The 27,969-nt window shown below is 43.3% G+C and overlaps 2 protein-coding genes across 2 annotated transcripts in view; one reads left to right on the forward strand and one right to left on the reverse strand.

The window, feature by feature from the left end:
• Positions 1-265: 265 nt before the first annotated feature.
• On the reverse strand, positions 266-6,097 carry LOC124037218 (transmembrane protein 170A-like). The gene is made up of 3 exons (XM_046351889.1): positions 5,628-6,097; positions 2,522-2,692; positions 266-2,373 (listed from the first exon to the last, which is right to left on the reverse strand). Exons 1-3 carry the CDS (start codon positions 5,740-5,742, stop codon positions 2,243-2,245), a joined length of 417 nt encoding a protein of 138 aa, XP_046207845.1. The 5' UTR covers positions 5,743-6,097; the 3' UTR covers positions 266-2,242.
• The window catches only part of LOC124043283 (craniofacial development protein 1-like), a 49,201-nt gene continuing 27,286 nt past the window's right edge, over positions 6,055-27,969 (forward strand). The window contains exons 1-6 of the mRNA XM_046361748.1: positions 6,055-6,500; positions 6,694-6,826; positions 7,007-7,175; positions 7,223-7,240; positions 7,433-7,557; positions 10,625-10,750. Of these exons, the coding sequence (XP_046217704.1) occupies positions 6,431-6,500; positions 6,694-6,826; positions 7,007-7,175; positions 7,223-7,240; positions 7,433-7,557; positions 10,625-10,750 (641 nt within the window). The 5' untranslated portion in view covers positions 6,055-6,430. The remainder of the gene's footprint in view (positions 6,501-6,693; positions 6,827-7,006; positions 7,176-7,222; positions 7,241-7,432; positions 7,558-10,624; positions 10,751-27,969) is intronic.

The following is a 27,969-nucleotide window of genomic DNA, read 5'->3' on the forward strand; positions in this document are numbered from 1 at the left end:
ATGGAGTGCAGCCTGGATAGTGGCCCCCTCATGAGTCATCTGTGTGTAGTTTCTCCTTGGTAACGCCACATTACTCCCTCCGTCCGCCACTGAGCCATGCTGCTGCTGGGAGTTGGCTAGTGGAGGCAGTAAAGGCACAGGAGTGCCATCTGTGTGTATGGAGAGGCAGAAAGATGGAGCAGGAGATAAATAATCAGTATTTACTCTGGGGTTATGCAGTATTGTTGAAATCAGTCAGGTGTAAATCAATACACTACTCAAACGATTAATGTAAACATTTTTTATTACATGAAAATATTAACAATTGGCACTTAATTTACTGTAATAAAATCAATCCATGGATTCAAATCACATGGTAAATAAAGAGCATGAACTTAATGGAAATTGAGACAAACCAACCAGCTATAACAAACAGTGTGCAGTCAAGCTACAATGAGGAAAGTTAAAGAACTTTAGAAAAAATAAACTCTGTGGAATTGAGGTGTCCAAGGCTTAGATGAGCAGAGCATGGCTTTCAACATGTCACTGCCAGGACGTAGACCAGCTCTGGCCTGCTGTTAACTTTAATCACCACAAATGTCTACATTACAATAATGATTCATAATCCTGTAGTGTTATCGGCAAGCCAACCTCAATATCCTAATTTATTCCTATAACCTGTCTGCTCTCAATCTACCCCTTGTATTATTTACTGCACTTCTAATGGTCACTAATCTGCTGATAGTTTTGGACAATCTGCATGCAGCGGTGCTGAATAATAAAAAAACATTTGAGTTTAACTGTAATTAATGCTTCATTTCACTAGTCTTTGCTACTCTTGGCATGTAATAAGAGATCTCTGCAAAGTTGTGATTTTTTTTTTCTTGACAAATTTGACTTTACCCTTGTCCTTTCACACGACTCCAGATTTAGACTCTAGATACACTGTCAAAATCCTTAAAGTAGGATTTTGGTATATGGGCGCTTTCAGTTCAAACTAAATCGGTTCTCTTTGGTAAAAGTTAAAGAAATTCCACAAGGGATTTTAAGGAAATTAGATTCACATTCATGGTTTAGAGTTGCCTCTTCCTTTAGCATAATCAATGCCAAAGTAACAATATATTACACTATTCCTATATACTGTTCACCATTAACACCAAGGCCAATATCAAATTAACAAAAACTGAGCAATGCTGCAAAGGTTCTTGAAAGAGATATACAATTCTATAAGTGTGTTGATGCCAGATAACCAAGTGCAGTCTGCTACTGTTAAGATTTCACTCAGAAAGAAGTGTTGCATACACACTGGACGTAACCCGCTGATCAACCATCTGAAAATACCCCTAACAACATAGAAAAATATTTAAGAGAATAAAATACATGGATCAACTCTATTCCTTATGGCAGTGGTATATTGAAGTCCAGAGCCTGATGGTGTTCTGTTCTACTTGACCATTAATTGCAGCCTCCTGATGTCCCAGGTCTGAATCAGTCCTTGATTAGAAGGGAACAATGAAAAAAAAAACGCTGCGGAACTAGCTTCGAGGTCGAGAGTTGAGTTTAGGGCCCCATGGTTCTCAGCAATATACAGAATAAACTGGAATGGGCTTAAATATTATGTACAAACTTTCTTTTACACACCCCAAGTAGGAACGTTAAAGTATAGACAGTCTCTAATGCTATAAAACACGTGGAAATGACAAAGCTTAAAGTTGTAGCTATGTCTGACTTAAAATATTTAAAAAGTCAATACCAATGTCATATCATCGAGCACTGTGCCTCATTGTAAAGATATTACACCTCAGTCAAGACATTGTATTAAGCTGAATTACTTTGGGAGGAGCAGAGAATGTTCTTCTTTAGTGTTTCTCTAAAGGCATGCAGGCTCAGACATGTATAGGCGAGTCTTTTACAGGCTGTTGAACAGTGAAACTTAAAGTTTACTCAACCAAATTGTAGAGTGCAATTTTTCTGGAATGTTTCATTCCCAGCCATGTGTATGATACACATAACTCACAAAATGAGAAGGCTAGTTCAGAGTATAGTGCCACAGCCACAACAATCTGAATGAAGAAGACCGAGCCTCTGGTTAGCCCTGAAATATACCACTTTGGAAAAGAATCATGTATCAAACAAAGAGTCATCCAGTAACGGTTATAGAAAATAAGGCCTCTGAAGGAACAGCTGTCTCTTGCATATGCCGTCCTGCTGATTGCATGTTCTTCCCCCCCTCACTCCCTTCTTCAATTCCTGTGTCATTGTGCTAGAGTGTAGCTAGGATTCTGAGGAAGGATATAATGAGAACACAGAAGGACTGGCCCACTCCAAACACCAAGGCCTCCAAGGAGATCATCCTCTTCCCTGCTGCTTTGTAAACCCCAGCTATGGCAGCACCTACAAGCACAAATATTTTTGTTTTTAGAGCAATGTATAAAATAATTTGAACATCATGGCTTTGAGCACTGAGTTGATGAGTAGTGATGTTTGTGTACTATAATGGATCATGTTTATAGCTTATCAGAAGATGAGGTGAGTAACTCACTGGTAAGTACTCCACCACACACAAGGCCCACGATGCCCATCAGTAGGATGGCGATGGGCATGAAGCGGGCCATCTTGTGTTGTCGCAGGGTGGCGAGGGCCAGGAGAGCAGCGGGGAGGTGGAACACCAGTGAAGAGACAGCAGCCCACAAGAAGACTCCATACCACATCTCTGAGCGAAAGAGCAGAGGGAGTTAAGCAACCGAAGGAAGTAAGTGTAGGCAGGTTAAGGGCGTTGGTTTGAATCCAAGCCCGGCTAGGGGGGGGGGTCTGTCGATGTGCCCTTGAGCAAGGCACTTAACCCTAACTACTGCTGTAAGTTGCTCTGGATATGAGCTTCTGCTAAATGACAAAAATGTAACTAATGCAAGCGCATCATGATATAATAGAGCTATTCCATGTAAATGGACCCATGAGCACCAACAGGTGAAGTTCATAGGAGCATGTCAAAGGAAAGCCAAGAGTCAGTTTTTTTATTAAGGTATGTATATACACATTTCTCCAACCAATTTCTATCCTAAAGTTAGGAATAAGCAAATGCTTTGATTTCTGGTCAAACAAATGGAAAAGAAGTCTTAAAAGATATTAGAAATACATCGAAACATAATGTTGAACTAAAGACCGCTGCCTAATATCAACATTTATATTTCGTTTTGGAGAAATGAATTGCCTTTAAGTTCAAAAGAATATTGCCTACTGTAAATCTGTTACCAAAAAACCCACATACAGTGCTGCAAAAACATTTTTTTCCCCTTTCTGATTCTCTCAAGTTTTTATTAGGAATATTAAAAGATCTTCAACCAAAACCTAATATTGGATAAAAGGAACCTGAGTTTACAAATAACAAAAAATGTATAACCATTTTCATGAAGCCTTGGATTGTGTGTTTTGGATCATTGTCGTGCTTTATGACCCAGCTGTGCTTCAGCTCACAGACAGAGGGCCTGACATTCTCCTGTACAATTCTCTGATACAGATCACAATTCATGGTTCCTTCTATTAAGGCAAGTAGTCCAGGTCCTGAGGCTGCAAAGCATCCCCAAACCATCACACCACCATGCTTGACCGTTGGTATTTGTAAACTCAGGTTTCCTTTATCTAATATAAGGTTTTTGTTGAAGATCTGATAATTCAGTATAAACATAAATACACCAAAGTAGACAAAATTATAAAGGGGGCAAATACTTTCACAGAACTGTATCTAAGATATTTTCATATTTCTCTCCCTCATGAGGGAGGATAGTAAAATTAATAGTAGATCTACCAATTAGTTATTGTGTTTCTACTGATGGCAATTTTGTTAATTATTAAGTGGGCCTAATTAAAATGCATCATTCTGTTACCAAATCAGTAACAGAATGAGGGGAAAAATATATAACATAATTACTGCAATAGAATTGTCTACAATGGGAAATCATAGTAGTCACAAACCACAGTTGGGTCACCTCTTCTACAGTACTGAACTATACTCAACTAAACTATACTGTGCTCTGATTCAGAGGGGATGGGTTAAATGCAGAAGGCACATTTCAATTGAATACATTCAGTTGTCCAACTGACTGGGTATACCCCTTTCCCCTGTACTGAACTCTACTGTGATGTCCAAACTTGTGAAACTCAGAAGTCTATGATTGATACAGATTCAGTCCAGTCCGGACCAAATGTGGTCTTGTTCGGGGGCAGAGCTCATTAAAATAACCAGTTTGTAGAATAATACCCAAATATGCATGATATTGCATATTTCTACCTTTGTGTACCTATTCAGGATACATCACCATAAAGAGAATGGCAGTCATATCCATAATTATGCATTTAGTACTGATCAGGTATCCATGATGTCATTATGTTGTTGTTTTTCAACTCAAGGTGTCATAGCTGACACCCCATTAATTATTTCTGCAGAATTTTGAATCTTAATTCAGAGTAGACTTAAGTTTTTGGGAAACATGGTCACAGAGATTTTATCATCATTCTGTTACTACATTTAGCATCTGCACTGTTCTTCAAGTAGCCTAAATGTGTTATTTTATTTCCTGTGTTAACTAGCTAGTCCTTGTGCATTGAGTTGTATCGTTTTTGTTTGGCGTGCATTTTAAAGTGAACCTTCAGAGTCTCAGCGTCATTCTGTTACCAAGGAATTGCCCAGAGGTTACACCAGGGCTTCCCAAACTCTGTGCACGTTTTCTGTTTTTGCCCTAGCACTACACAGCTGATTCAAATAATAAACTATTCACCAAGCTTTGATCTTTTGAATCAGTTGCTATCAGACTGTATAATAACTCTAGCTCTTAAAATGGTTCTCCCAAAAATGGTATCAAATATTTAAAATGTCCATCATGAAACATTTCCTGTAACGTTTTCAATTGTTCAATATTCTATTTATCACATGCGCCGAATAAAACAGGTGTAGTAGACCTTACAGTGAAATGCTTACATAGAAGCCCTTAACCAACCATGCGGTTTTAAGAAAGTAAGAGCTAAGATTGATGTCACGTATTATGCATTTTAAATTAGTGTTTTGCAATTATTAGTAATGTAAATGATGCATTTCTGAAGTTATCTATAAGCAAGAATAAATCAACTCAAACTCAGTGTTAGGGCAAAAACTAAACGTTCACCGAGTTTGGGAAATGCTGGGTTGCCTGTTGTCTCTGACACGTGTTCTGAATTCAATACTACCTACCCAGTACCCATGTTTCACATTCATAATGTAAAACCGACCCCTACATAACGAAGCGAAATAATATAAAATGCTAAAGATTACACATTATATACACATCTCTCACACACAGTAGTCTGGAGAATAATATTTCTCACAAACACATGGAACTTTCTCTAAAAAAGACCACTGCATTGGTGACTAATATATTGATTAACGTTTGGGGCAATTTAAAGCTGTCCGCTTGTACGATAGCTAATATTTTTGTTATTGCCAGCTAACATAGATTAGCTACTCAGTGTACGTTAACGTAAGCTAACGCTAGCTATGTTAACTTAGATTGCTTACTAGTTAGCTACGTTAAATCGGTTAACGAAACATTCACTTTAGGTTTACAGCGAAAACTGTTCGCCTGGATACAACAGAGCGAGGCGAGATTGAATCTCACCTGAGAAGTCGCTAAGCGATGTGTCGTTGCCTCGATTGGTGCCATTTTTCCTTGGGACCAAATTCAAGCTAAGAATTTGCTGAACAAACCCAATCTCGTTATATCCGTTATGCATGTCTTATGCACATGAGACCACGAATATCCGAATAACACCATGAGAACATTAAAGTTGGATCTAGTAAATCCACAAGGGTTGGGTTGGTTGATCTTCCTGAATATATCTGTTAGCTTGATGTCAACACGACTTGGTTTGACGTCACGCCGTTAACATACTCAAAGGGCTACAACAACGATTTCACAATCGTAATACGCTAGCTAGCATGTTGAACATAATTTACAAAGAGTATTGACATGTACAAATATAACAATGCAATCGATAAAGAAACCGGTATTTAATTTCCAACAACAAATATGCTATAAACCCGTCGTTCTTAACGATTTGTTGATCCTGTGGACTTGCCGTAGTAGAACAGGAAGTCCCCAGCTACCAGATAATTACTCACTGAGCTCCTCCCTGTAGCTAGTCACAAAAGCCACACGTTTTCATAGTGTAGAAACGTGTTTAGTATTTGTTCGTTAATTTAGTTGTAGGTATAATAAGCTATACAGCTAGAAACAGTTGATAGATTTCTCCGTTATTTTGTAACCGCGTGATACTAGCTACAGCAAGGGTTTGTCAGACTACCGGTGCTTTGCCTTTGTAACTTGCTGACGTTACTGGAGACAGCTATCTAGCCAACTATCCATACATTCCTTGCCGTGTTTACTATTGGTAGAACGTGTAGGCTCTTTCTGGAGGGGAAATGATGAATTACTCAGATTATGATTCCGATGGCTATTCTTCAAATGCAGATCAAGACTATGTCCCATCTGGTAAGGTTACTTCCACAAGCAGATAGACATGCAATGCTAGAGTTGAATATATATTTTATTACACGTGACAGAAAATCATAACCACTCTATACAGTAGTTATGCACTGTAGGTGTCATATTCTTCATGTATGCTACTGTATTTGTCATTCAATTCAAATATTCTAATCATGGTTGTTGTGTGATTGAATGACAGATGACAACCTTAGTGAAGATGACATGAATGAATGTGTGAAAGAGGATGGTCTGGAAGGGGGTGACCAGCATGGCCAACAGTCTGATAATGTCACCAAGAAGAAAAAGAAGAAAGGCCAACACATTGGCATGAGGTGAGTGACTCAACACGTTTGTGTTTGGCTCAGTTTTTAGACCATTGGTGTGCAGTGATTGCTTTGTTTTGCTCAGTTTTTCTTGTAAAGTCCATGTTGTTAGTCTGCTGGAATTGGTGGATGACAATGTACTACTATATTTGTACATTATTTTCCTACTGCACTTGTCAATTCTCATAGGAAAAGAAAGAAAGGTGGACTGAAGTTAGAGGAGACACTGCATGATGGCAGTGTGGAGGATCAAAAAGTAGAGCAGGGGGAGGAGAGAGAGTTTTCTACTCCCAGGCCCAAGAAGGAGGAGGATGAAGAGAAAAAAAGAAGAAGGCAGATGATTTGTGGGCCAGTTTTCTGAGTGATGTTGGTCACAAATCCAAGCCACCTACCCCAGTGCCGCAGGCTACTACTAAACAGCAGGTATTGCACCAAATATAACAACTCCTGGCCTATAGAGATACACCAGTAATATGATAGTTGGAACCTGGGTTCCTGTTACAGTTTGGTGGTTGTGCATATTTTTTGCATTGGAATCAAGTTTTCAGTTTTTGGAGCACTACTCCAAATGTTTAATGATGTTTAACACCTGTTTTGTTTTATTATCTCCACCAGGCTGCACCCACAGACAGTCCGAAGAAGCCCATTTCGGCTCCATCAGAACCTCAACTACCAGAGCCTAAAGAGCCCTCTAAAGTCACCATCACTAAGGTGTTTGACTTTGCTGGGGAAGAGGTCCGGTAAGTTTAGACCACTGGTGGACAATCAATCAAATTGATTTATAAAGCCCTTCTTACATCAGCTGATGTCACAAAGTACTGTACAGAAACCCAACCTAAAACCCTCAACGGCAAGCAATGCAGGTGTAGAAGCACGGTGGCTAGGAAAAACTCCCTAGAAAGGCCAAAACCTAGGAAGAAACCTAGAGAGGAACCAGGCTATGTGGGGTGGCCAGTCCTCTTCTGGCTGTGCCGGGTGGAGATTATAACAGAACATGTACAAGATGTTCAAATGTTGATAGATGACCAGCAGGGTCAAATAATAATAATCACAGTGGTTGTAGAGGGTGCAACAGGTCAGCACTTCAGGAGTAAATGTCAGTTGGCTTTTCATAGCCGATCATTCAGAGTAGCAATTGTAAATGAGAACTTGTTCTCAACTTGCCTACCTGGTTAAATAAAGGTGAAATAAAAATAAATAAAATAAAATCTCTACCGCACCTGCTGTCTCTAGAGAGTTGAAAACAGCAGGTCTGGGACAAAGTAGCACGTCCGGTGAAAAGGTCAGGGTTCCATAGCCGCAGGCAGAACAGCTGAAACTGGAGCAGCAGCACGACCAGGTGGACTGGGGACAGCAAGGACTCATCAGGCCAGGAAGTCCTGGGGCATAGTCCCAGGGCTCAGGTCCTCCGAGAGGAGGGAGGGAGAGTGGGGAGAGAGAGAGAGCATACTTAAATTCACACAGGACACCAGATAAGACAGGAGAAATACTCCAGATATAACAGACTGACCCTAGCCCTCCAAGACATAAAATATTGCAGCATAAATACTGGAGGCTGAGACAGGAGGGGTCTATGCATATACTGGTAGATGTACACTCTGACCACCTGATGGCAGTGCAACCTAACAGTTGAAACCTTCACATTGTTCCTGAGAAAGTGTCTGAATTCCACAGCATACTGTAGCATTTAGATTTATGAGTTACAACACCAAATGTCAGTTTACAGGCCAAATAATGTGCTGGGAAGGGGTTTTTACTTAGTCGGGGTCTCACCAGTAGTATTATCTATATAATATGATGCACATTAAAGGACTTTGTTTATTTTCTCTGAAAGCCCTAATTATTGCAACATATGATTACCATTGCACACAGCCAGCTATAACCCAGACCCTAATGGATGCAATCCCCTTAAGGAATGTATTCCCAGAGGGATGTACTGGTTGACCTTAGTATTGGACTGTTTTCCTACACAGTGGTGTATTGGCACATCTTATCCCTGTCATTATGTTCTATTTGAGAAGAGAGTTAGGTCTATTATATCTGATGGAGTGCAGTGTCTGTTGAGGGATTCAGATGCTGTATCATCCACTACACTCAGGGTCGGCATTAGCCTTTTGGGGGCACTAAGTGAGATTTGGTTGGGGGTCCCCCCCACCCTCGATGCAAAACATTTGTGGCCCCTCTCATGACGCAGAGTAACTTCCCTTTAATTCTACACATTTTGCAATGGTGGCGAGAGAATTTAGCTATTTTTTATAACACATTTAATTAAATTCTATAATTTTGTCATTGGTCAGAGAGATATAATGTGCAGTTTTGCAGTTCATTTCCTGCAATTCTAAAATACAGGGTGGAAACTTGTGTTTTTGCATCTCCACTTTTTTACCAGCAAATTATCATAATCAATTGGGTAAACTGGTCTGTATCTAAACAATATGAGCATTTCATAAATGGTAAAATAGCTTGTGATGTGATTGCATTTTGGAAGCCCGCTCCCCCTGTTCCCCAAAGATGAATGGTTTTGACCATGCTCTCTCTACTGCTTTGATTAGTGTAGCTAGAAATCACAAGTGCCTGTTTTTTAATGAAAAGGTACCCGCAAAAGAAAATGTCACAAACTTGTTTATTTATTTTGTGATGTTATATTTGTTTTGGTGTTTTGTTTCATGTCCGATGCACTGATGGTGTTACATATAATTTGCGACATGCATCATGAGCAAAGTCATTGCCATTTCACTTTTTTTAGCTATGAGAACAATGGCATGAGCATGGACTTATTTGGCATTGCTGTAGCGCATCAAAATAGCCTGCAAGCAGCCTACCAAATTTTGCACCCTGTCATTACAATGTAGAAAAATGTATCTGTAGTCCAAATCGTTCATTGGTCAGGCTATCCATATTACCGGTGCTTCATCTTATTATTTTTATTTCTATGGCGGACTCGCAGCCGCAATTTATGGAACATGGCAAAACTTGAGATAACAATAGATTGCAAATTCAAAGATACTGATTTCCCCTATCCATCTGTGGCAGAGTTTTCCCTAAATGCTTATGACAAATCCAGCTCAAGAACCTGCTATTGCATAGCCAGCTGGCTAATATTTTGAATACGGTGTAGCAACAACAGATAACATTAGCATGCTAGCTAACTACACTGACAGCTGTCAGTGCCCTACTTGTTGTTATTTCTCCACTCCAAATGGAAATCACCACAACGTTCCTACCCCCTGCACCTGGTGTGTTTTACTATTCTTACTCACAATAGTAAGAACCCCAACATTATATATATATTTTTTGACCAGGCGCCCTAAGTGACCACATGGTTGTGTAGATGGGGTGCTAGAAGCGAGTGCAGGGTTTAAGGAGGAAAGGGAGAAGAAACAGAAGAGTGAGAGGCAGAGGCATAGCCTTGAATAAAAAATTACCACTTGGCAGGAGATGGAGGGAAAGTATTGTCAGATATTACAGAATGTTGATTCGTGTTTGTGTGGGAGGGGATTCTTGTACTACCAGCGAGGGACTCAACCAAAAGCATTGGCTTGTAAACAGTGACCAGCCTAAGGGGTTTATGAAACATCAGCCGTGCCGTTTTTGGGAAAAACTGATGTTTTTATGTGTGTGTGTGTGAGAGAATTATAGAGAGGGTGTTTGTTTAAATGCCAGCCAACCCATGGCTTCTTGTCTGTGTGTCCTTTTCTTGAGAAATGTACAGACTTAACGTAACTTGATGATATTTACTTATGTTCGTTAGACTGGCAAATTCAAAGTCCTGGGTTCAAGTATCTGTCTGTCTTTTTCCGTCTCCAGGGTATCGAAAGAGGTTGGTGCTGACTCCAAGGAGGCCAAGAGCTTTCTGAAGGCCAAGGAGGAGACACCATATGTACAGACTGTACCCAGAAGATTTGAGCCCCCCTCCCTTGCCCCTGGACCGAGGTACATCCCCACCTAGTCACTACATCACCCAGACACCCACATCTCTCTCTTAATATTTGACTTGTAGAGCAGTTAAATATCACTGTATTTCCTTAATTAGCACTTTCATTTGTATAGGAACAGAGGTATTTCCACTGCTTAAAGCTGGAACCCTTAATGGTGAAACAACCACGTCTGGTTGCGATATTACAATGAAGAAGTTACTGCAAATAACAAACATTGTTTTCCCCCTCGGACTTCATTGCGCGCGATAGAAGAGCACAATATTTATTGCCATTTTTTCTCTCTCAGCTCGGCAACAAAAATAATAGTAACGGTGGTGGGGTGGCCAGTGGCGCTGTTTCTCCCTACTGCAGATTCCATCGTTAAGTTACAGTAATGCTAACTGTATAACGTGGTGGCAATTGTGTTTCCACAGCCATGTTTGAATAGTCTGTGAAAGGCACGTGTATGTGTCTAGGACATGAGGGTATAATCCTTGCCGGTTTCACTCCATTCATTTCTGACAGCTCTTCCAGAAAGCCTTTGATCCTGTCATTCCGCTCTCTCTGCTACCGAGACACCAGGGAAGGGGATTATTGCTCACCTTTCACACTACTCTGATACAACTGGTTGTGTGTGAGTGAGAGGGAGAGTGTTAGAGTGCATTTTAGTCGTGATGGGGGGGGGGGGTCGATATAGTTACATATCACAATATTCTTTTGGACGATATTATATCAATACTTTGACTCCAAGGTGGAGAACAAGCTATAGGTACCTTTTTTTTATGGTATAGTTAGAAAGCCCTAGTCGGCTGTACCTGCTCCAAAACTCTGGTATTGTTCATCTTATAGCTTGGACTGCATCTTCTTTTTAAATAGTGAGCCAACATATTTTCAGCACTTTCTGTTCCATGACTGGTGAAAACTCATTTTCTCATGCTCTCTTGTCTCTCTGCAGCAGACATATATAGTGAGCAATATGTTTGAACATCAAATCGCCATATAACCACAGTATCGAATCGCAAAACATATATCATAAAAATCGCAATACATATCGTATCCTGATATTATCGTGAGGATCCCTGGCAATTCTCAACACTGCGTTTTAGTGTATGTGAAGTTGTGAATTCATGTTCCGTTCAAGCTTGCATGTTTGACTACAGTATTTCGGAGTAGTTGAACTTTGCACTGGATGTCAGGGGAAGGAGCTGTGAGTTTGAAGTGGATGTGTGTTGTAGCAGCAGGCGGTGCATCATGCATTGGTGCATCGTGCACTTTTGGTTGCTTGGATAGTGTCTGTGCGTGTGTTGTGTGTATGTTCTATTTGTGCATATTATTTTGTGTGTGTAATGTGGGTGTATCATTGTCTATCTATGACAGCTCCAGCTGCTCTACTCTCCCGCTCCCCTGCATGTCAATACTTCCCTCTGTTGCCATGGTGTTTAATTTGCCGAGCGCATCTTTCCTCTGAGGCAGTGGCTTGTGTCCAGACAGGAAGTGATATTTTCCTTACAGGATGTACAGTGTGTCCAGAACCATTTCCTGTTGTAGAGGATGGGCTTACCTACAGTACGACAACAGGAAGTAGCCGTCAGTCAGTCAGCAGCCCTCCCTCGTCATTCGTGTAGACCAGAAGTTAATTACCTCGCCTTAAAACCACATCACAACCTGCTGCATGGACAGGGCAAATGTTGTTTAATTTTGTTCTTATCAGCTCCTAAGGCTCTTTGGACGTTGAGCTAACGTTGCAGTTACGTAAGGGTGCCAAACGCTGTGCTGTTACAGAGGTCCCATGGTGCTCTCTCTTTCCCATGTTACACCCACTAGTTTCCCGCCTTAAACAAGAGGCAGAAAAGTGTTGACTGCATTTTTCCACCCTTTGTCACTCCATTATTTTCTCCATCTTCGGCTCTCCTGTCCTGTCTACACCCCATCTCACCACCTCTATCTCTCTCTCTCTGTCTCCTGAGTCCTGCGTGATTGGAGTTTAACACCTCTCTCTCTCTCTCTTGTATGATTTGAGGTGAGCATGGTAGTGGTGTTGTAACTTTAATGTGTTTGAGTTCATGTTTAAGTTTATTCTTTGAGCTGTATTTGTAAAGATATTTCTTTAGATTTATTTGCATATGTAATTGTATTGGGTTGTGTTGAATTACGCTTTTTGACTGCAAGTCCCAGAATGCCTTGCGAGAGGGATGAGTGATAACGCGCCAATTATGTGCAGGTGCGAGTGATTGTGGCTGACTTTCCGACAGCATCTTAACTGCATTACTCTGTACCACAACCATTGTTGTTAAATGTAACGTAACCAAGTATTCTTACTAAAAGAAGCTTTCTTATCAAACCCGACGTCCCGAGTCATTAATTTGAAGTTAACAAATCTAAAAAGTGGAAGGCCTGAGTCAGCAGGACAGGCCCCAGACATGTGATCTCCATTGAGTTCAGCCTCTCTTAAATGAACACGTGCCTCCCTGCCATACTGTTCAGCTCTGTCTGTCTGAGCTCCTACTGCACTGTAATGTGGCCCTGGCCTTCTGACTGCCATTACTGCGCACAAAAAACTGCTCTCTTGTCTGCTTTTTCATTCACTTTCTGTCTCCCTCCTTTCTCACTTCTCTCAACCTCATCTCAATCTATTTTTCTCTCTTACTATCCCCACACCTTCCCTCCCTCTCTGTCTTTCTCTATCTACATTTTATATAATTCTTCCTTTATAGATCTGTTTCTGGGAGGCACTATCAAGATAACTGTATTGAGACATGAAATAAACACAATAAAGGAAAGATGGCTAAAAACAGAGCTCTGTGGTGCCTGTCGTTGCATAAGGCATCATAGTGGTGTACTCAGCTTTGGCGGTATCCAAATTGGAACACCTTCATGCCTTAATACCTTGTGCCTTACCAGGATATTTGGTAATGTCAGCACTGAACACAAGGGGTGCTATTTTCAAACCCACCTTAGCCTCTGTAATCCGATGGTTAGCAATGCTAACAAGTACATGTAAAATCCCAGAGAAAGTGCTAACTAAATACTAACGAGCGTATTGCAAACATTGTATACAGTCCCTTACCTGAACTATTTGCAGGACAGCTCATAAAGTTTTACAAGTAACAAAAAAAATGCAACTCACATTTTGCTGCATACACACAACAAATATTTGGCAGCAAGGCTCTTGATCCAGGAGGCATTGGAGGCTCCTCAGAGGAGGAAGGGGAGGGCCATCCTCAGTGAATTTCATATATTTTTTTACATAGTGAAACATTAAGAAAGTTATCCTTTCTAGATAAAACTATACTAAATATATTCACGTCACCAAATAATTGATTATAATCACAGAAGCCTCAACAGCACAGTCTGTAGTTGCACCATTGTGTAGCCACCGGACAGCTAGTTTCTGTCCTCCTCTGGGTACATTGACTTCAATGCAAAACCTAGGAGGCTCATGGTTCTCACCCCCTTCCATAGACTTACACAGTAATCATTACAACTTCCGGAGGACGTCCTTCAACCTATCAGTGCTCTTGCAGCATGAACTGACATGTTGTCTATGCAATCAAAGGATCAGAGAATGAATCTAGTACTGAACGCATAATCTACAGCTAGCTAGCACCGCAGTGCATAAAATGTTGTGAGTAGTTGACTCAGCGAGAGAGCGCGCTATATATATATATTTTTTCTTCCCACTTGTTTAGCTAGCGAATGCAAACACCCAGCTCAAACAGACAGAGGCTATGTTAGCTAGCTGGCTGTGGCTATTCAACACTGGAACTCTTCCAAGTCAAGGTAAACTTTTGGTTTTATTAATTTATTGCCACCGGGGCCAGCTGGTGTAACTGCTAAACTACTTTCTGTATTCTGTACTGCATTATTGTAGCGGGTTTACTAACGCATTAGTTCTAGTAGCTATGTTGACTATGACGTTAGCCAATATGGTGACAACGTTGTAGACTGTGTGTAGCGGTTATGGTATGAAGGTTTGGCTTGTTTTTTTTGCCTGTTCACAGACAGCTGTTGTGTTGTGCCCTGAAGTCCACAAATAAAGGGAACAGGTGAGAGGAGGAAAGCTCATAGATGCGAGAATGAGTTGTACAACAAGCAAAGTGATCATGCTGTTTGTTTGTCGCTGCTATGAAAGTGAACTGTTTTTGCGGGTGATCAGGGGCGTTCCACCGTCAACTGTTGGACTAATGATTCCGCCCTTGATCAGCTAGATGCAGGCAAGACTGTTTTCAAACCCAAGGCGGTATTTAATGTGTCACTGTCTGTCACCTTGATTACTAAGAATGTTCTCTCGACCTGTTGTAGCAACCTTATGATGGGTATAGGGACAATTTTAGTATCAAGTAGTAGCCTAATCCTTTCAATGTTACATTGAGCTGGTTGAATGGAATATGGAGACAGTCATCCGATATGCTGTAATAGAAATAAGGTCATGCTCATCTTAAACGACCCCGACTGCCACTACCTGCTGTTAGACTACCTCAGCTTGATTTTGGAAGAAGCTAGCCACTTAGCTAGATAGCTAACTAGACAATAAATTAGCAAACCAAATGCACAACTGCAGAGCGTTTACAACATTTTTAGACAGTTCACTTAATAGTTATAAGATGTCTAGCTGCCAAACATATAGTTGTGAATTTCATACTGTAACTAGATCCCCTGGTGCTTGCTGCTCACAAGGCGGTCTCTCGTCGTTGTGTGCTTGTAAACGAACACCACATGACTGGGGTCTACTGGTAAGCTTCATAATGAAAAATTGTTTAAACGGTATTGAAAAACCATCTTGTGGCTATTTCCAAATATCCCGGTATACGGTATACCGCCCAAGCCTAGCACTCAACAAAAACACCAGCCAACATTTCATCAATCCTCCATCCCCCATCTAATTGAGAGCAGTTGTGTTCATAGATTTGATTGACCTGCTGTCATGCTCTGTGTGTGTGTGGGTGGGTGGCTTGGCTATAATCTGCCAGAACAGTGGTCCACAGCGGCATTGTGATATACTGGCGGTTCAGGCTAAGTGCTATCGATTAGCATACCGCTGAGATTTAGAGCCGCTTGTTGGGAACTCTAGTGATTGGTTGATTGATTGCTCTCTGTCTCTATGGTGCTACCTCACTACTCAACACCGGGTGACATTGATTCTGAACGTAGGCGGGCACACACTCACGTACACATGCACACACATCATCGCCACTGACACAACATTAAGACTGTCTTCTCTAGACTTCCTAATGTTACTGTAGTCTTGTGTACACACACACACACACACACACACACACACACACACACACACACACACACACACACACACACACACACACACACACACACACACACACACACACACACACACACACACACACACACACACATTTGGTTGTTGATCAAATATATTTATTCCTGTTTTTCTCATTTCACCTTTCAAGTTATTACATATTTAATGATTTAGAATTTCAGACAAGGTCACAGCCATTTTTTACATTGTTCAGAGGATGTGCTTCTTAATCCTGATCCTGGGGACCCAAATGGGTGCACATTCCCAGCCGCACCCGCATGCACCCAACCCCAATGAGGGGCTGAATGGGTCCCCAGGGCCAAGAAGCACAGCTCAAATGTACATGGACGGGTATGGTAGCAGATCTCAGCAGTTTCAAATCAGTTCAACAGAATGGAGGCACGTCAGATATTTGGAAAATAAATCATAATTACAAAATCAGCGACAGTCAGTCAAGTAAATTACCTGGAAAGTCTTGCCTCTGAAGGAGGGAGGAAATAGATCAAGTCCTGCAGCCATTGACTATGCGATGGTGGGCGACCGTTTTTCCACTCCAGGACTTTACATTTCTTGGCAAAGATGGTAGCAAAAGTAATTGCATCCTGCACACCATTAAACAAGTAGGTGGTAGACCAAAAAGGGCCAACAGAGGGCACAATTCTACATTGACTCCAAAAACTACAGACATTGTTGCAAAAACACTTGTCCAAAACACAACGATCTTGGGACAGGATCAAACATATGAAGAACAGTGCAGATGCAAAGTTTGGCAACACAATGATGGCACAGCAGCACAAACCATCATTCTGTTACCAAACTTTGCATCTGTTCTTCAAGTAAATATGTTTTTGTACAAATTTCTGTGGAAATTGTTACAACTATGCACAAGGTTTGTTTAACTTTGCATTCATAATTTTTTTTGACCCCCGGTCTCAGCATTATTCTGTTACCATGGAATTGCCCTTCTTCATTAATGTAATTGTTAACTTCCCACTCTTTGTTCCTGACTGTAGCTGGCTCTCTATACAATAAGCCTGTGTTATGGTGTGTGAGTATTTCAATGTTAACAGGGCAGTTGCATTGGTTGATATTTTCCTGTATTTTTGTGTGTATGACATATGTTCGGTGTGAGTGTGTGTGAATGAATTTGTGTGTGCGCACGCTCATGCTTCGTGAGAGAGTAAGTATGTCTGCAAAGGCTAATGATTTCCATATGTTCTCAGCTTAGAGGGCTGCTTTTCTAATTCTAGAGGGACATCTCAGGGGCCTAAAAATAAACATTTTCTTTGTTTTTACAAAGATGGAGAGGAAAGCTATCATACATTATGTCTGGCCTGACTCTACACCCAAGTTATACATTAGAGGCATGTCTGTCTGTATTTTTGCGCACACACCTCTCAATTTAGTGTGTGACTGAGTGCGTATGTGTGAGTGTACACGTTTTTGCATGTGTGTGTGTATGTAAGTGTGTGTGAGTTCGAGCCTGACTGGAACATTTTGCTCCCAGATCAGAACATTTTGCTCCCAGATCAGAACATTCTCATGAATTCTACAAAGTTCTGCAGTGTTATTTTAAAGGGTCTCTGCTCAACTCTGATCTTAACTTAATAAATCGGGGAAAGGAAGGCCTACATCTAGAACAGTAGAGAGGGTGATGAGAGACTACCAGTGAGGTATGCTGCAGCGACAACAGTAGTAGTTTTCTCATCATTGGACTCTATGGCTGTGGACCATCCTCTAGAGCTCTGTAGCACACTCATGTTTCCCATCTCACTGAGAGCTCTGAGAGCAGGTTGCCCTCCAGAGGTGAGGGGTCACGGGATAAGTGGGGTCAGAGCCAGCAGCAGTGTGACTGAGGGAATTAATGAAGGGTAATAGAGTAGAGATGATGAATCTGTGGCGCTGTCAGTGAAGAGAGAGGTGTGGCAGAGGACGAGTGCTCCCCAGATTTAGGAACATAAACTATTTTCCTTCATCATAGATGTGTGTGTCCTCTATTGCTGAGCGATTAGTGCTTTTTGAGGTCGGTTTCAATTCGTTTTTAAATCACCGATTTCGGTTTCAATATTTATTTTACATTAAATGCGCTATGCGTTATGTGGGTTGAATACTCTAAAAACACAAAATAAAACAATTCGTACAAGTCCCATGATGGTAGTGACTGTCCATTACTGATGATCACTTATTAACCATCATTTATTGACATTACTTTAATACAATATTTTAGATGTTGTGTATTTTATTTGATGAATGTAATTATTTCATTCCAGGTCATCATCTCATCTCTATAGAACTGCTGCTTATATCTGTCTGACAAAATCACTATTTGGTAGTTCTTCAAAGGCATACTTTAATGACTGCTGAATACCAACTATCAATCACTTAGATCATGTATTTTCAGGTAGAGAACTCGCAAAATTAAAGCTGCTCTTTATATCATCTCATGCTCATGCATTCTTTTGTCTCTTCCGTAGCAGGTGTAAAAGAAAACACAGACCGGACAAGTAGATGCGAAATGGATTATGGTCATTGTAGTTAATTACCATGTTTATGCTTTAAATTACACTGTATATACAAAAGTAGGTGGACACCCATTCAAATAAGTGGATTTGGCTATCGGGAAGCAACATCAACGCAAGAACTGTTTGCGTTCTCTGGAGTGATGAATCACGCATCTCCATTTGGCGGTCTGAAGGATGAATCTGGGTTTAGTGGATGCCAGGAGAATGCTACCTGCCCCAAAGCATAGTGCCAACTGTAACGATTGGTGGAGGAGGAATAATAATCTGGGGCTGTTTATCATGGTTTGGGCTAGGCCCCTTAGTTCCAGTGAAGGGAAATCTTAACGCTACAGCATACAATGACATTCTAGACAATTCTGTGCTTCCAACTTTATGGCAACAGTTTTGGAAAGGCCCTTTCCTGTTTCAGTATGACAATGCCCCCTGTGCACAAAGTGAGGGCAATACAGAAATGGTTTGTTGAGATCGGTGTGGAAGAACTTGACTGGCCTGCACAGAGCCCTGACCTCAGCCCCATCGAACACCTTTTGGATAAATTGGAATGTAGACTGGGAGCCAGGCCTAATTGCCCAACATCAGTGCCGACCTCACTAATGCTCTTGTGGCTAAACGGGAACAAGTCCCAGCAATAATGTTCCAACATCTAATTGAAAACCTTTCCAGAAGAGTGGAGGCTGAATTAGCAACAAGGGGAGGACTAACTCCATATTAATGCCTATGAGTTTGGTATGAGATATTTGACCAGCAGGTGTCCACATACTTTTGGTCATGTAGTGTATGTAGAATATTGGCCTGTTGGAAACAACAACTCCCTATTAAATTCCACAGTTCAGGCTGGATCTGATTTATCTCCAGAAAAACTGTGCAATGTGCGCATTGAGCTCACAGAAAAAAACAGAAGGCAATGGAATTCAAATAATTGAACCCGATGTCGGTCAATTAAGTTGTTTTAAAAAACAAAAAATAACCAACATTTTGATGAATCGCTCAGCACTAGTGTCAACGCCCAGAAGTGAAGGACCAGTCATGGTGTTATGTTTCAGCAGGGCTATCAGATGTGCCTCACCACCATAGGTTATTATGTCTGAGTGTTACACGTTGATATGTTTGTAATGAGAGGGTGCTAAAAGATATTACCTAAATGTGGAGGAGCCTCATTCAGCTGCAGAGCAAAGAGCATCCTCACATAACAGTGAGACCTCTATAGAAACCTGCTGTACATGCACCATCTAGAATGTACGAGCTGTGTGTCGTATCTTATGTTGAGGTTTCTATGTTTAGGTAGAGTTCTGTGGTGTCATGATAACTGTTGAGGAGATTGACGTAGTCACCCGTAGAGAAGCATCTGTGTGTTTGTTGTGTGTACACACTGCGCGGTCAGGTGACCGGTGAGATGAAATGTCCATTGTATAGCTTTTAACCTCACCTTACATGGTTACACCACCTTATAACAACCCTTTCTTTAATCCTCATCTTCTTTCAGAATTGTGATTTACAGTGCCTTGCGAAAGTATTCGGCCCCCTTGAACTTTGCGACCTTTTGCCACATTTCAGGCTTCAAACATAAAGATATAAAACTGTATTTTTTTGTGAAGAATCAACAACAAGTGGGACACAATCATGAAGTGGAACGACATTTATTGGATATTTCAAACTTTTTTAACAAATCAAAAACTGAAAAATTGGACATGCAAAATTATTCAGCCTCCTTAAGTTAATACTTTGTAGCGCCACCTTTTGCTGCGATTACAGCTGTAAGTCGCTTGGGGTATGTCTCTATCAGTTTTGCACATCGAGAGACTGAAATGTTTTCCCATTCCTCCTTGAAAAACAGCTCGAGCTCAGTGAGGTTGGATGGAGAGCATTTGTGAACAGCAGTTTTCAGTTCTTTCCACAGATTCTCGATTGGATTCAGGTCTGGACTTTGACTTGGCCATTCTAACACCTGGATATGTTTATTTTTGAACCATTCCATTGTAGATTTTGCTTTATGTTTTGGATCATTGTCTTGTTGGAAGACAAATCTCCGTCCCAGTCTCAGGTCTTTTGCAGACTCCATCAGGTGTTCTTCCAGAATGGTCCTGTATTTGGCTCCATCCATCTTCCCATCAATTTTATCCATCTTCCCTGACCCTGCTGAAGAAAAGCAGGCCCAAACCATGATGCTGCCACCACCATGTTTGACAGTGGGGATGGTGTGTTCAGGGTGATGAGCTGTGTTGCTTTTACGCCAAACATAACGTTTTGCATTGTTGCCAAAAAGTTTCATCTGACCAGAGCACCTTCTTCCACAAGTTTGGTGTGTCTCCCAGGTGGCTTGTGGCAAACTTTAAACAACACTTTTTATGGATATCTTTAAGAAATGGCTTTCTTCTTGCCACTCTTCCATAAAGGCCACATTTGTGCAATATATGACTGATTGTTGTCCTATGGACAGAGTCTCCCACCTCCGCTGTAGATCTCTGCAGTTCATCCAGAGTGATCATGGGCCTCTTGGCTGCATCTAAGATCAGTCTTCTCCTTGTATGAGCTGAAAGTTTAGAGGGACGGCCAGGTCTTGGTAGGTTTGCAGTGGTCTTCCATTTCAATATTATCGCTTGCACAGTGCTCCTTGGGATGTTTAAAGCTTGGGAAATCTTTTTGTATCCAAATCCGGCTTTAAACTTCTTCACAACAGTATCTCGGACCTGCCTGGTGTGTTCCTTGTTCTTCATGATGCTCTCTGCGCTTTTAACGGACCTCTGAGACTATCACAGTGCAGGTGCATTTATACGGAGACTTGATTACACACAGGTGGATTGTATTTATCATCATTAGTCATTTAGGTCAACATTGGATCATTCAGAGATCCTCATTGAACTTCTGGAGAGAGTTTGCTGCACTGAAAGTAAAGGGGCTGAATAATTTTGCACGCCCAATTTTTCAGTTTTTGATTTGTTAAAAAACTTTGAAATATCCAATAAATGTCGTTCCACTTCATGATTGTGTCCCACTTGTTGTTGATTCTTCACAAAAAATACAGTTTTATATCTTTATGTTTGAAGCCTGAAATGTGGCAAAAGGTCGCAAAGTTCAAGGGGGCTGAATACTTTCGCAAGGCACTGTATCATTGAAAATCTCCCTGGCCCGAATCTGTGTTTGAAATTCACTGCTCAAATGAGGGACCTTACAATTATCTGTATGTGTGGGGTACAGGGATGAATGGGGCAGTCATTAAAAAATCATGTTAAACATTATTGTTACACATCGGATGAGTCCATGCAACTTATGTGACTTGTTAAGCACATTTTTACTCCTGAACGGATTTAGGCTTGCCATAACAAAGGGCTTGAATACTTATTGACTCAAAACATTTCTGTTTTTCATTTTTTATTTGTAAAAACATTATACCACTTTGCCATTATGGTGTATTGTGTGTAGTAGTAGGCCAGTGACAAAAACATATCTAAATGTGATACATTTTAAATTCAGGCTGTAACACAACAAAATGTGGAACAAGTCAAGGGGTGTGAATACTTTCTGAGGGCACTAAACATTTAATTGCAACTAAGCACTTAAAACTGGGTTGTGTTTGTGGGGGGTGTATCCATCCACTTGTGTTAGTATGTTTCTGTGAATGTCCTCTCATTGGCGTTGTTGTAAGGAAACCACTTGCACTACCTGTAACCTCTAGCACATCTTCAGGTTGCAGGTCTATGTGTAGCTGGCTGAGCCTGAGTGAGGTTAAGCTAAACCTGTGGTGGTGACAGGCTGAGCCTGAGTGAGGTTAAGCTAGGTCTGTGGTGGTGACAGGCTGAGCCTGAGTGAGGTTAAGCTAAACCTGTGGTGGTGACAGGCTGAGCCTGAATGAGGTTAAGCTAGGGCTGTGGTGGTGACAGGCTGAGCCTGAGTGAGGTTAAGCTAGGGCTGTGGTGGTGACAGGCTGAGCCTGAGTGAGGTTAAGCTAAACCTGTGGTGGTGACAGGCTGAGCCTGAATGAGGTTAAGCTAGGGCTGTGGTGGACACAGGCTGAGCCTGAGTGAGGTTAAGCTAGGTCTGTGGTGGTGACAGGCTGAGCCTGAGTGAGGTTAAGCTAGGGCTGTGGTGGTGACAGGCTGAGCCTGAGTGAGGTTAAGCTAAACCTGTGGTGGTGACAGGCTGAGCCTGAGTGAGGTTAAGCTAGGGCTGTGGTGGTCACAGGCTGAGCCTGAGTGAGGTTAAGCTAGGTCTGTGGTGGTGACAGGCTGAGCCTGAGTGAGGTTAAGCAAGGGCTGTGGTGGTCACAGGCTGAGCCTGAGTGAGGTTAAGCTAGGTCTGTGGTGGTGACAGGCTGAGCCTGAGTGAGGTTAAGCTAGGGCTGTGGTGGTCACAGGCTGAGCCTGAGTGAGGTTAAGCTAGGTCTGTGGTGGTGACAGGCTGAGCCTGAGTGAGGTTAAGCTAGGGCTGTGGTGGTGACAGGCTGAGCCTAAGTGAGGTTAAGCTAGGTCTGTGGTGGTGACAGGCTGAGCCTGAGTGAGGTTAAGCTAGGTCTGTGGTGGTGACAGGCTGAGCCTGAGTGAGGTTAAGCTAGGTCTGTGGTGGTGACAGGCTGAGCCTGAGTGAGGTTAAGCTAGGTCTGTGGTGGTGACAGGCTGAGCCTGAGTGAGGTTAAGCTAGGTCTGTGGTGGTGACAGGCTGAGCCTGAGTGAGGTTAAGCTAAACCTGTGGTGGTGACAGGCTGAGCCTGAATGAGGTTAAGCTAGGACTGTGGTGGTGACAGGCTGAGCCTGAGTGAGGTTAAGCTAGGGCTGTGATGGCCTCAGGCTGAGCCTGAGTGAGGTTAAGCTAGGTCTGTGGTGGTGACAGGCTGAGCCTGAGTGAGGTTAAGCTAGGTCTGTGGTGGTGACAGGCTGAGCCTGAGTGAGGTTAAGCTAGGGCTGTGGTGGTGACAGGCTGAGCCTGAGTGAGGTTAAGCTAGGTCTGTGGTGGTGACGGGCTGAGCCTGAGTGAGGTTAAGCTAGGTCTGTGGTGGTGACAGGCTGAGCCTGAGTGAGGTTAAGCTAAACCTGTGGTGGTGACAGGCTGAGCCTGAATGAGGTTAAGCTAGGACTGTGGTGGTGACAGGCTGAGCCTGAGTGAGGTTAAGCTAAACCTGTGGTGGTGACAGGCTGAGCCTGAATGAGGTTAAGCTAGGACTGTGGTGGTGACAGGCTGAGCCTGAGTGAGGTTAAGCTAGGGCTGTGATGGCCTCAGGCTGAGCCTGAGTGAGGTTAAGCTAGGTCTGTGGTGGTGACAGGCTGAGCCTGAGTGAGGTTAAGCTAGGTCTGTGGTGGTGACAGGCTGAGCCTGAGTGAGGTTAAGCTAGGGCTGTGGTGGTCACAGGCTGAGCCTAAGTGAGGTTAAGCTAGGTCTGTGGTGGTGACAGGCTGAGCCTGAGTGAGGTTAAGCTAGGGCTGTGGTGGTGACAGGCTGAGCCTGAGTGAGGTTAAGCTAGGGCTGTGGTGGTGACAGGCTGAGCCTGAGTGAGGTTAAGCTAGGTCTGTGGTGGTGACGGGCTGAGCCTGAGTGAGGTTAAGCTAGGTCTGTGGTGGTGACAGGCTGAGCCTGAGTGAGGTTAAGCTAAACCTGTGGTGGTGACAGGCTGAGCCTGAATGAGGTTAAGCTAGGACTGTGGTGGTGACAGGCTGAGCCTGAGTGAGGTTAAGCTAAACCTGTGGTGGTGACAGGCTGAGCCTGAATGAGGTTAAGCTAGGACTGTGGTGGTGACAGGCTGAGCCTGAGTGAGGTTAAGCTAGGGCTGTGATGGCCTCAGGCTGAGCCTGAGTGAGGTTAAGCTAGGTCTGTGGTGGTGACAGGCTGAGCCTGAGTGAGGTTAAGCTAGGTCTGTGGTGTTGACAGGCTGAGCCTGAGTGAGGTTAAGCTAGACCTGTGGTGGTGACAGGCTGAGCCTGAGTGAGGTTAAGCTAGGGCTGTGGTGGTGACAGGCTGAGCCTGAGTGAGGTTAAGCTAGGGCTGTGGTGGTGACAGGCTGAGCCTGAGTGAGGTTAAGCTGGGGCTGTGGTGGTGACAGGCTGAGCCTGAGTGTGGTTAAGCTAGGGCTGTGGTGGACACAGGCTGAGCCTGAGTGAGGTTAAGCTAGGTCTGTGGTGGTGACAGGCTGAGCCTGAGTGAGGTTAAGCTAGGGCTGTGGTGTTGACAGGCTGAGCCTGAGTGAGGTTAAGCTAGGTCTGTGGTGGTGACAGGGTGAGCCTGAGTGAGGTTAAGATAGGGCTGTGGTGGTGACAGGCTGAGCCTGAGTGAGGTTAAGCTAGGGCTGTGGTGTTGACAGGCTGAGCCTGAGTGAGGTTAAGCTAGACCTGTGGTGGTGACAGGCTGAGCCTGAGTGAGGTTAAGCTAGGTCTGTGGTGGTGACAGGCTGAGCCTGAGTGAGGTTAAGCTAGGGCTGTGGTGGTGACAGGCTGAGCCTGAGTGAGGTTAAGCTAGGGCTGTGGTGGTGACAGGCTGAGCCTGAGTGAAGTTAAGCTAAACCTGTGGTGGTGACAGGCTGAGCCTGAGTGAGGTTAAGCTAGGGCTGTGGTGGTGACAGGCTGAGCCTGAGTGAGATTAAGCTAGGGCTGTGGTGGTGACAGGCTAAGCCTGAGTGAGGTTAAGCTAGGGCTGTGGTGGTGACAGGCTGAGCCAGAGTGAGGTTAAGCTAGGGCTGTGGTGTTGACAGGCTGAGCCTGAGTGAGGTTAAGCTAGACCTGTGGTGGTGACAGGCTGAGCCTGAGTGAGGTTAAGCTAGGGCTGTGGTGGTGACAGGCTGAGCCTGAGTGAGGTTAAGCTAGAGCTGTGATGGTGACAGGCTGAGCCTGAGTGAGGTTAAGCTAGGTCTGTGGTGGTGACAGGCTGAGCCTGAGTGAGGTTAAGCTAGGTCTGTGGTGGTGACAGGCTGAGCCTGAGTGAGGTTAAGCTAGGGCTGTGGTGGTGACAGGCTGAGCCTGAGTGAGGTTAAGCTAAACCTGTGGTGGTGACAGGCTGAGCCTGAGTGAGGTTAAGCTAGGGATGTGGTGGTCACAGGCTGAGCCTGAGTGAGGTTAAGCTAGGTCTGTGGTGATGACAGGCTGAGCCTGAGTGAGGTTAAGCTAGGGCTGTGGTGGTGACAGGCTGAGCCTGAGTGAGGTTAAGCTAGGGCTGTGGTGGTGACAGGCTGAGCCAGAGTGAGGTTAAGCTAGGGCTGTGGTGTTGACAGGCTGAGCCTGAGTGAGGTTAAGATAGACCTGTGGTGGTGACAGGCTGAGCCTGAGTGAGGTTAAGCTAGGGCTGTGGTGGTGACGGGCTGAGCCTGAATGAGGTTAAGCTAGACCTGTGGTGGTGACAGGCTGAGCCTGAGTGAGGTTAAGCTAGGTCTGTGGTGGTGACAGGCTGTAACTGCGACACTGGAAGGTGAATATCAGTGTATCAGTGATGTGTGGGGAGCTGTGACAGGAGAGAGATGACAGTCTCTGTGTACACATTAGCAACCAGTGAGCACACTGTGACTGCCACACACACACACACACACACACACACACACACACACACACACACACACACACACACACACACACACACACACACACACACACACACACACACACACACACACACACACACACACACACACACACACACACACACACACACACACACACACACACACACACAGCTCTCTAGCAGCCATTATAAGGTGTGGGTAGGTGCAAACCCACTGGGTGGAGCGGAAGGCGGTGTTGTCAAAAGTATGTCTCAGGTTGTGTTTCACAGGACCTGATGCATCACGCCTGCCTGTAGTGTGTGTGTGTGCGAAGTTCTTTCTTTCAGATGGTGCTTACATTTGTGTTGAGGAGGCATCACTTTTGTGAACTTGCATGGGATTTGTTCGTTTTTTATTGGTTAGAGGCAGCCAGTGTTTTATGGATAAGAAGCAAGACAAGCACTCACCATGTAGATGTCTCAGTAGGTTACTCTCAACATGTAGATGTCTCAGCAGGTTACTCTCACCATGTAGATGTCTCAGCAGGTTACTCTCACCATGTAGATGTCTCAGTAGGTTACACTCACCGTGTAGATGTCTCAGTAGGTTACACTCAACGTGTAGATGTCTCAGTAGGTTACTCTCACCGTGTAGATGTCTCAGTAGGTTACTCTCACCGTGTAGATGTCTCAGTAGGTTACACTCACCGTGTAGATGTCTCAGTAGGTTACACTCACCGTGTAGATGTTTCAGTAGGTTACACTCACCATGTAGATGTCTCAGTAGGTTACTCTCACCATGTAGATGTCTCAGTAGGTTACTCTCACCATGTAGATGTCTCAGTAGGTTACTCTCACCATGTAGACCATGTAGATGTCTCAGTAGGTTACTCTCACCATGTAGACCATGTAGATGTCTCAGTAGGTTACTCTCACCATGTAGACCATGTAGATGTCTCAGTAGGTTACTCTCACCATGTAGGCCATGTAGATGTCTCAGTAGGTTACTCTCACCATGTAGATGTCTCAGTAGGTTACTCTCACCATGTAGACCATGTAGATGTCTCAGTAGGTTACTCTCACCACTTAGATGTCTCAGTAGGTTACTCTCACCATGTAGACCATGTAGATGTCTCATTAGGTTACTCTCACCACGTAGATGTCTCAGTAGGTTACACTCACCATGTAGATGTCTCAGTAGGTTACTCTCACCATGTAGATGTCTCAGTAGGTTACTCTCACCATGTAGACCATGTAGATGTCTCAGTAGGTTACTCTCACCATGTAGATGTCTCAGTAGGTTACTCTCACCATTTAGACCATGTAGATGTCTCAGTAGGTTACTCTCACCATGTAGATGTCTCAGTAGGTTACACTCACCATGTAGATGTCTCAGTAGGTTACTCTCACCATGTAGATGTCTCAGTAGGTTACACTCACCACGTAGATGTCTCAGTAGGTTACACTCACCACGTAGATGTCTCAGTAGGTTACACTCACCACGTAGATGTCTCAGTAGGTTACACTCACCATGTAGACCATGTAGATGTCTCAGTAGGGTTACTCTCACCATGTAGATGTCTCAGTAGGTTACTCTCACCATGTAGGTGTCTCAGTAGGTTACTCTCACCATGTAGGTGTCTCAGTAGGTTACTCTCACCATGTAGGTGTCTCAGTAGGTTACTCTCACCATGTAGATGTCTCAGTAGGTTACTCTCACCATGTAGATGTCTCAGTAGGTTACACTCACCACGTAGATGTCTCAGAAGGTTACAGAAGACATGTTGCAGTGATGTTGACGTGTCATTGGATATGTCAGTATGAGTCAGTCTGCATCAACCCACTAATGCACAATCCTGTAATCCCCACACACACACACACACACACACACACACACACACACACACACACACACACACACACACACACACACACACACACACACACACACACACACACACGAGACACCCAAACCCTGAGCCACAT

The sequence above is a fragment of the Oncorhynchus gorbuscha genome, linkage group LG01, assembly GCF_021184085.1.
Source record: "Oncorhynchus gorbuscha isolate QuinsamMale2020 ecotype Even-year linkage group LG01, OgorEven_v1.0, whole genome shotgun sequence".
NCBI lineage: Eukaryota > Metazoa > Chordata > Actinopteri > Salmoniformes > Salmonidae > Oncorhynchus > Oncorhynchus gorbuscha.

Excerpts from the sequence above, each read along its gene's own strand:
- LOC124037218 (XM_046351889.1), bottom strand. The coding sequence starts at position 5,742 with ATGCATAACGGATATAACGAGATTGGGTTTGTTCAGCAAATTCTTAGC. Across the intron at positions 2,693-5,627 it reads ATCGCTTAGCGACTTCTCAG|AGATGTGGTATGGAGTCTTC; the intron begins GTGAGATTCAAT and ends TCTTTCGCTCAG. Across the intron at positions 2,374-2,521 it reads GTGTGGTGGAGTACTTACCA|GTGCTGCCATAGCTGGGGTT; the intron begins GTGAGTTACTCA and ends TTGTGCTTGTAG.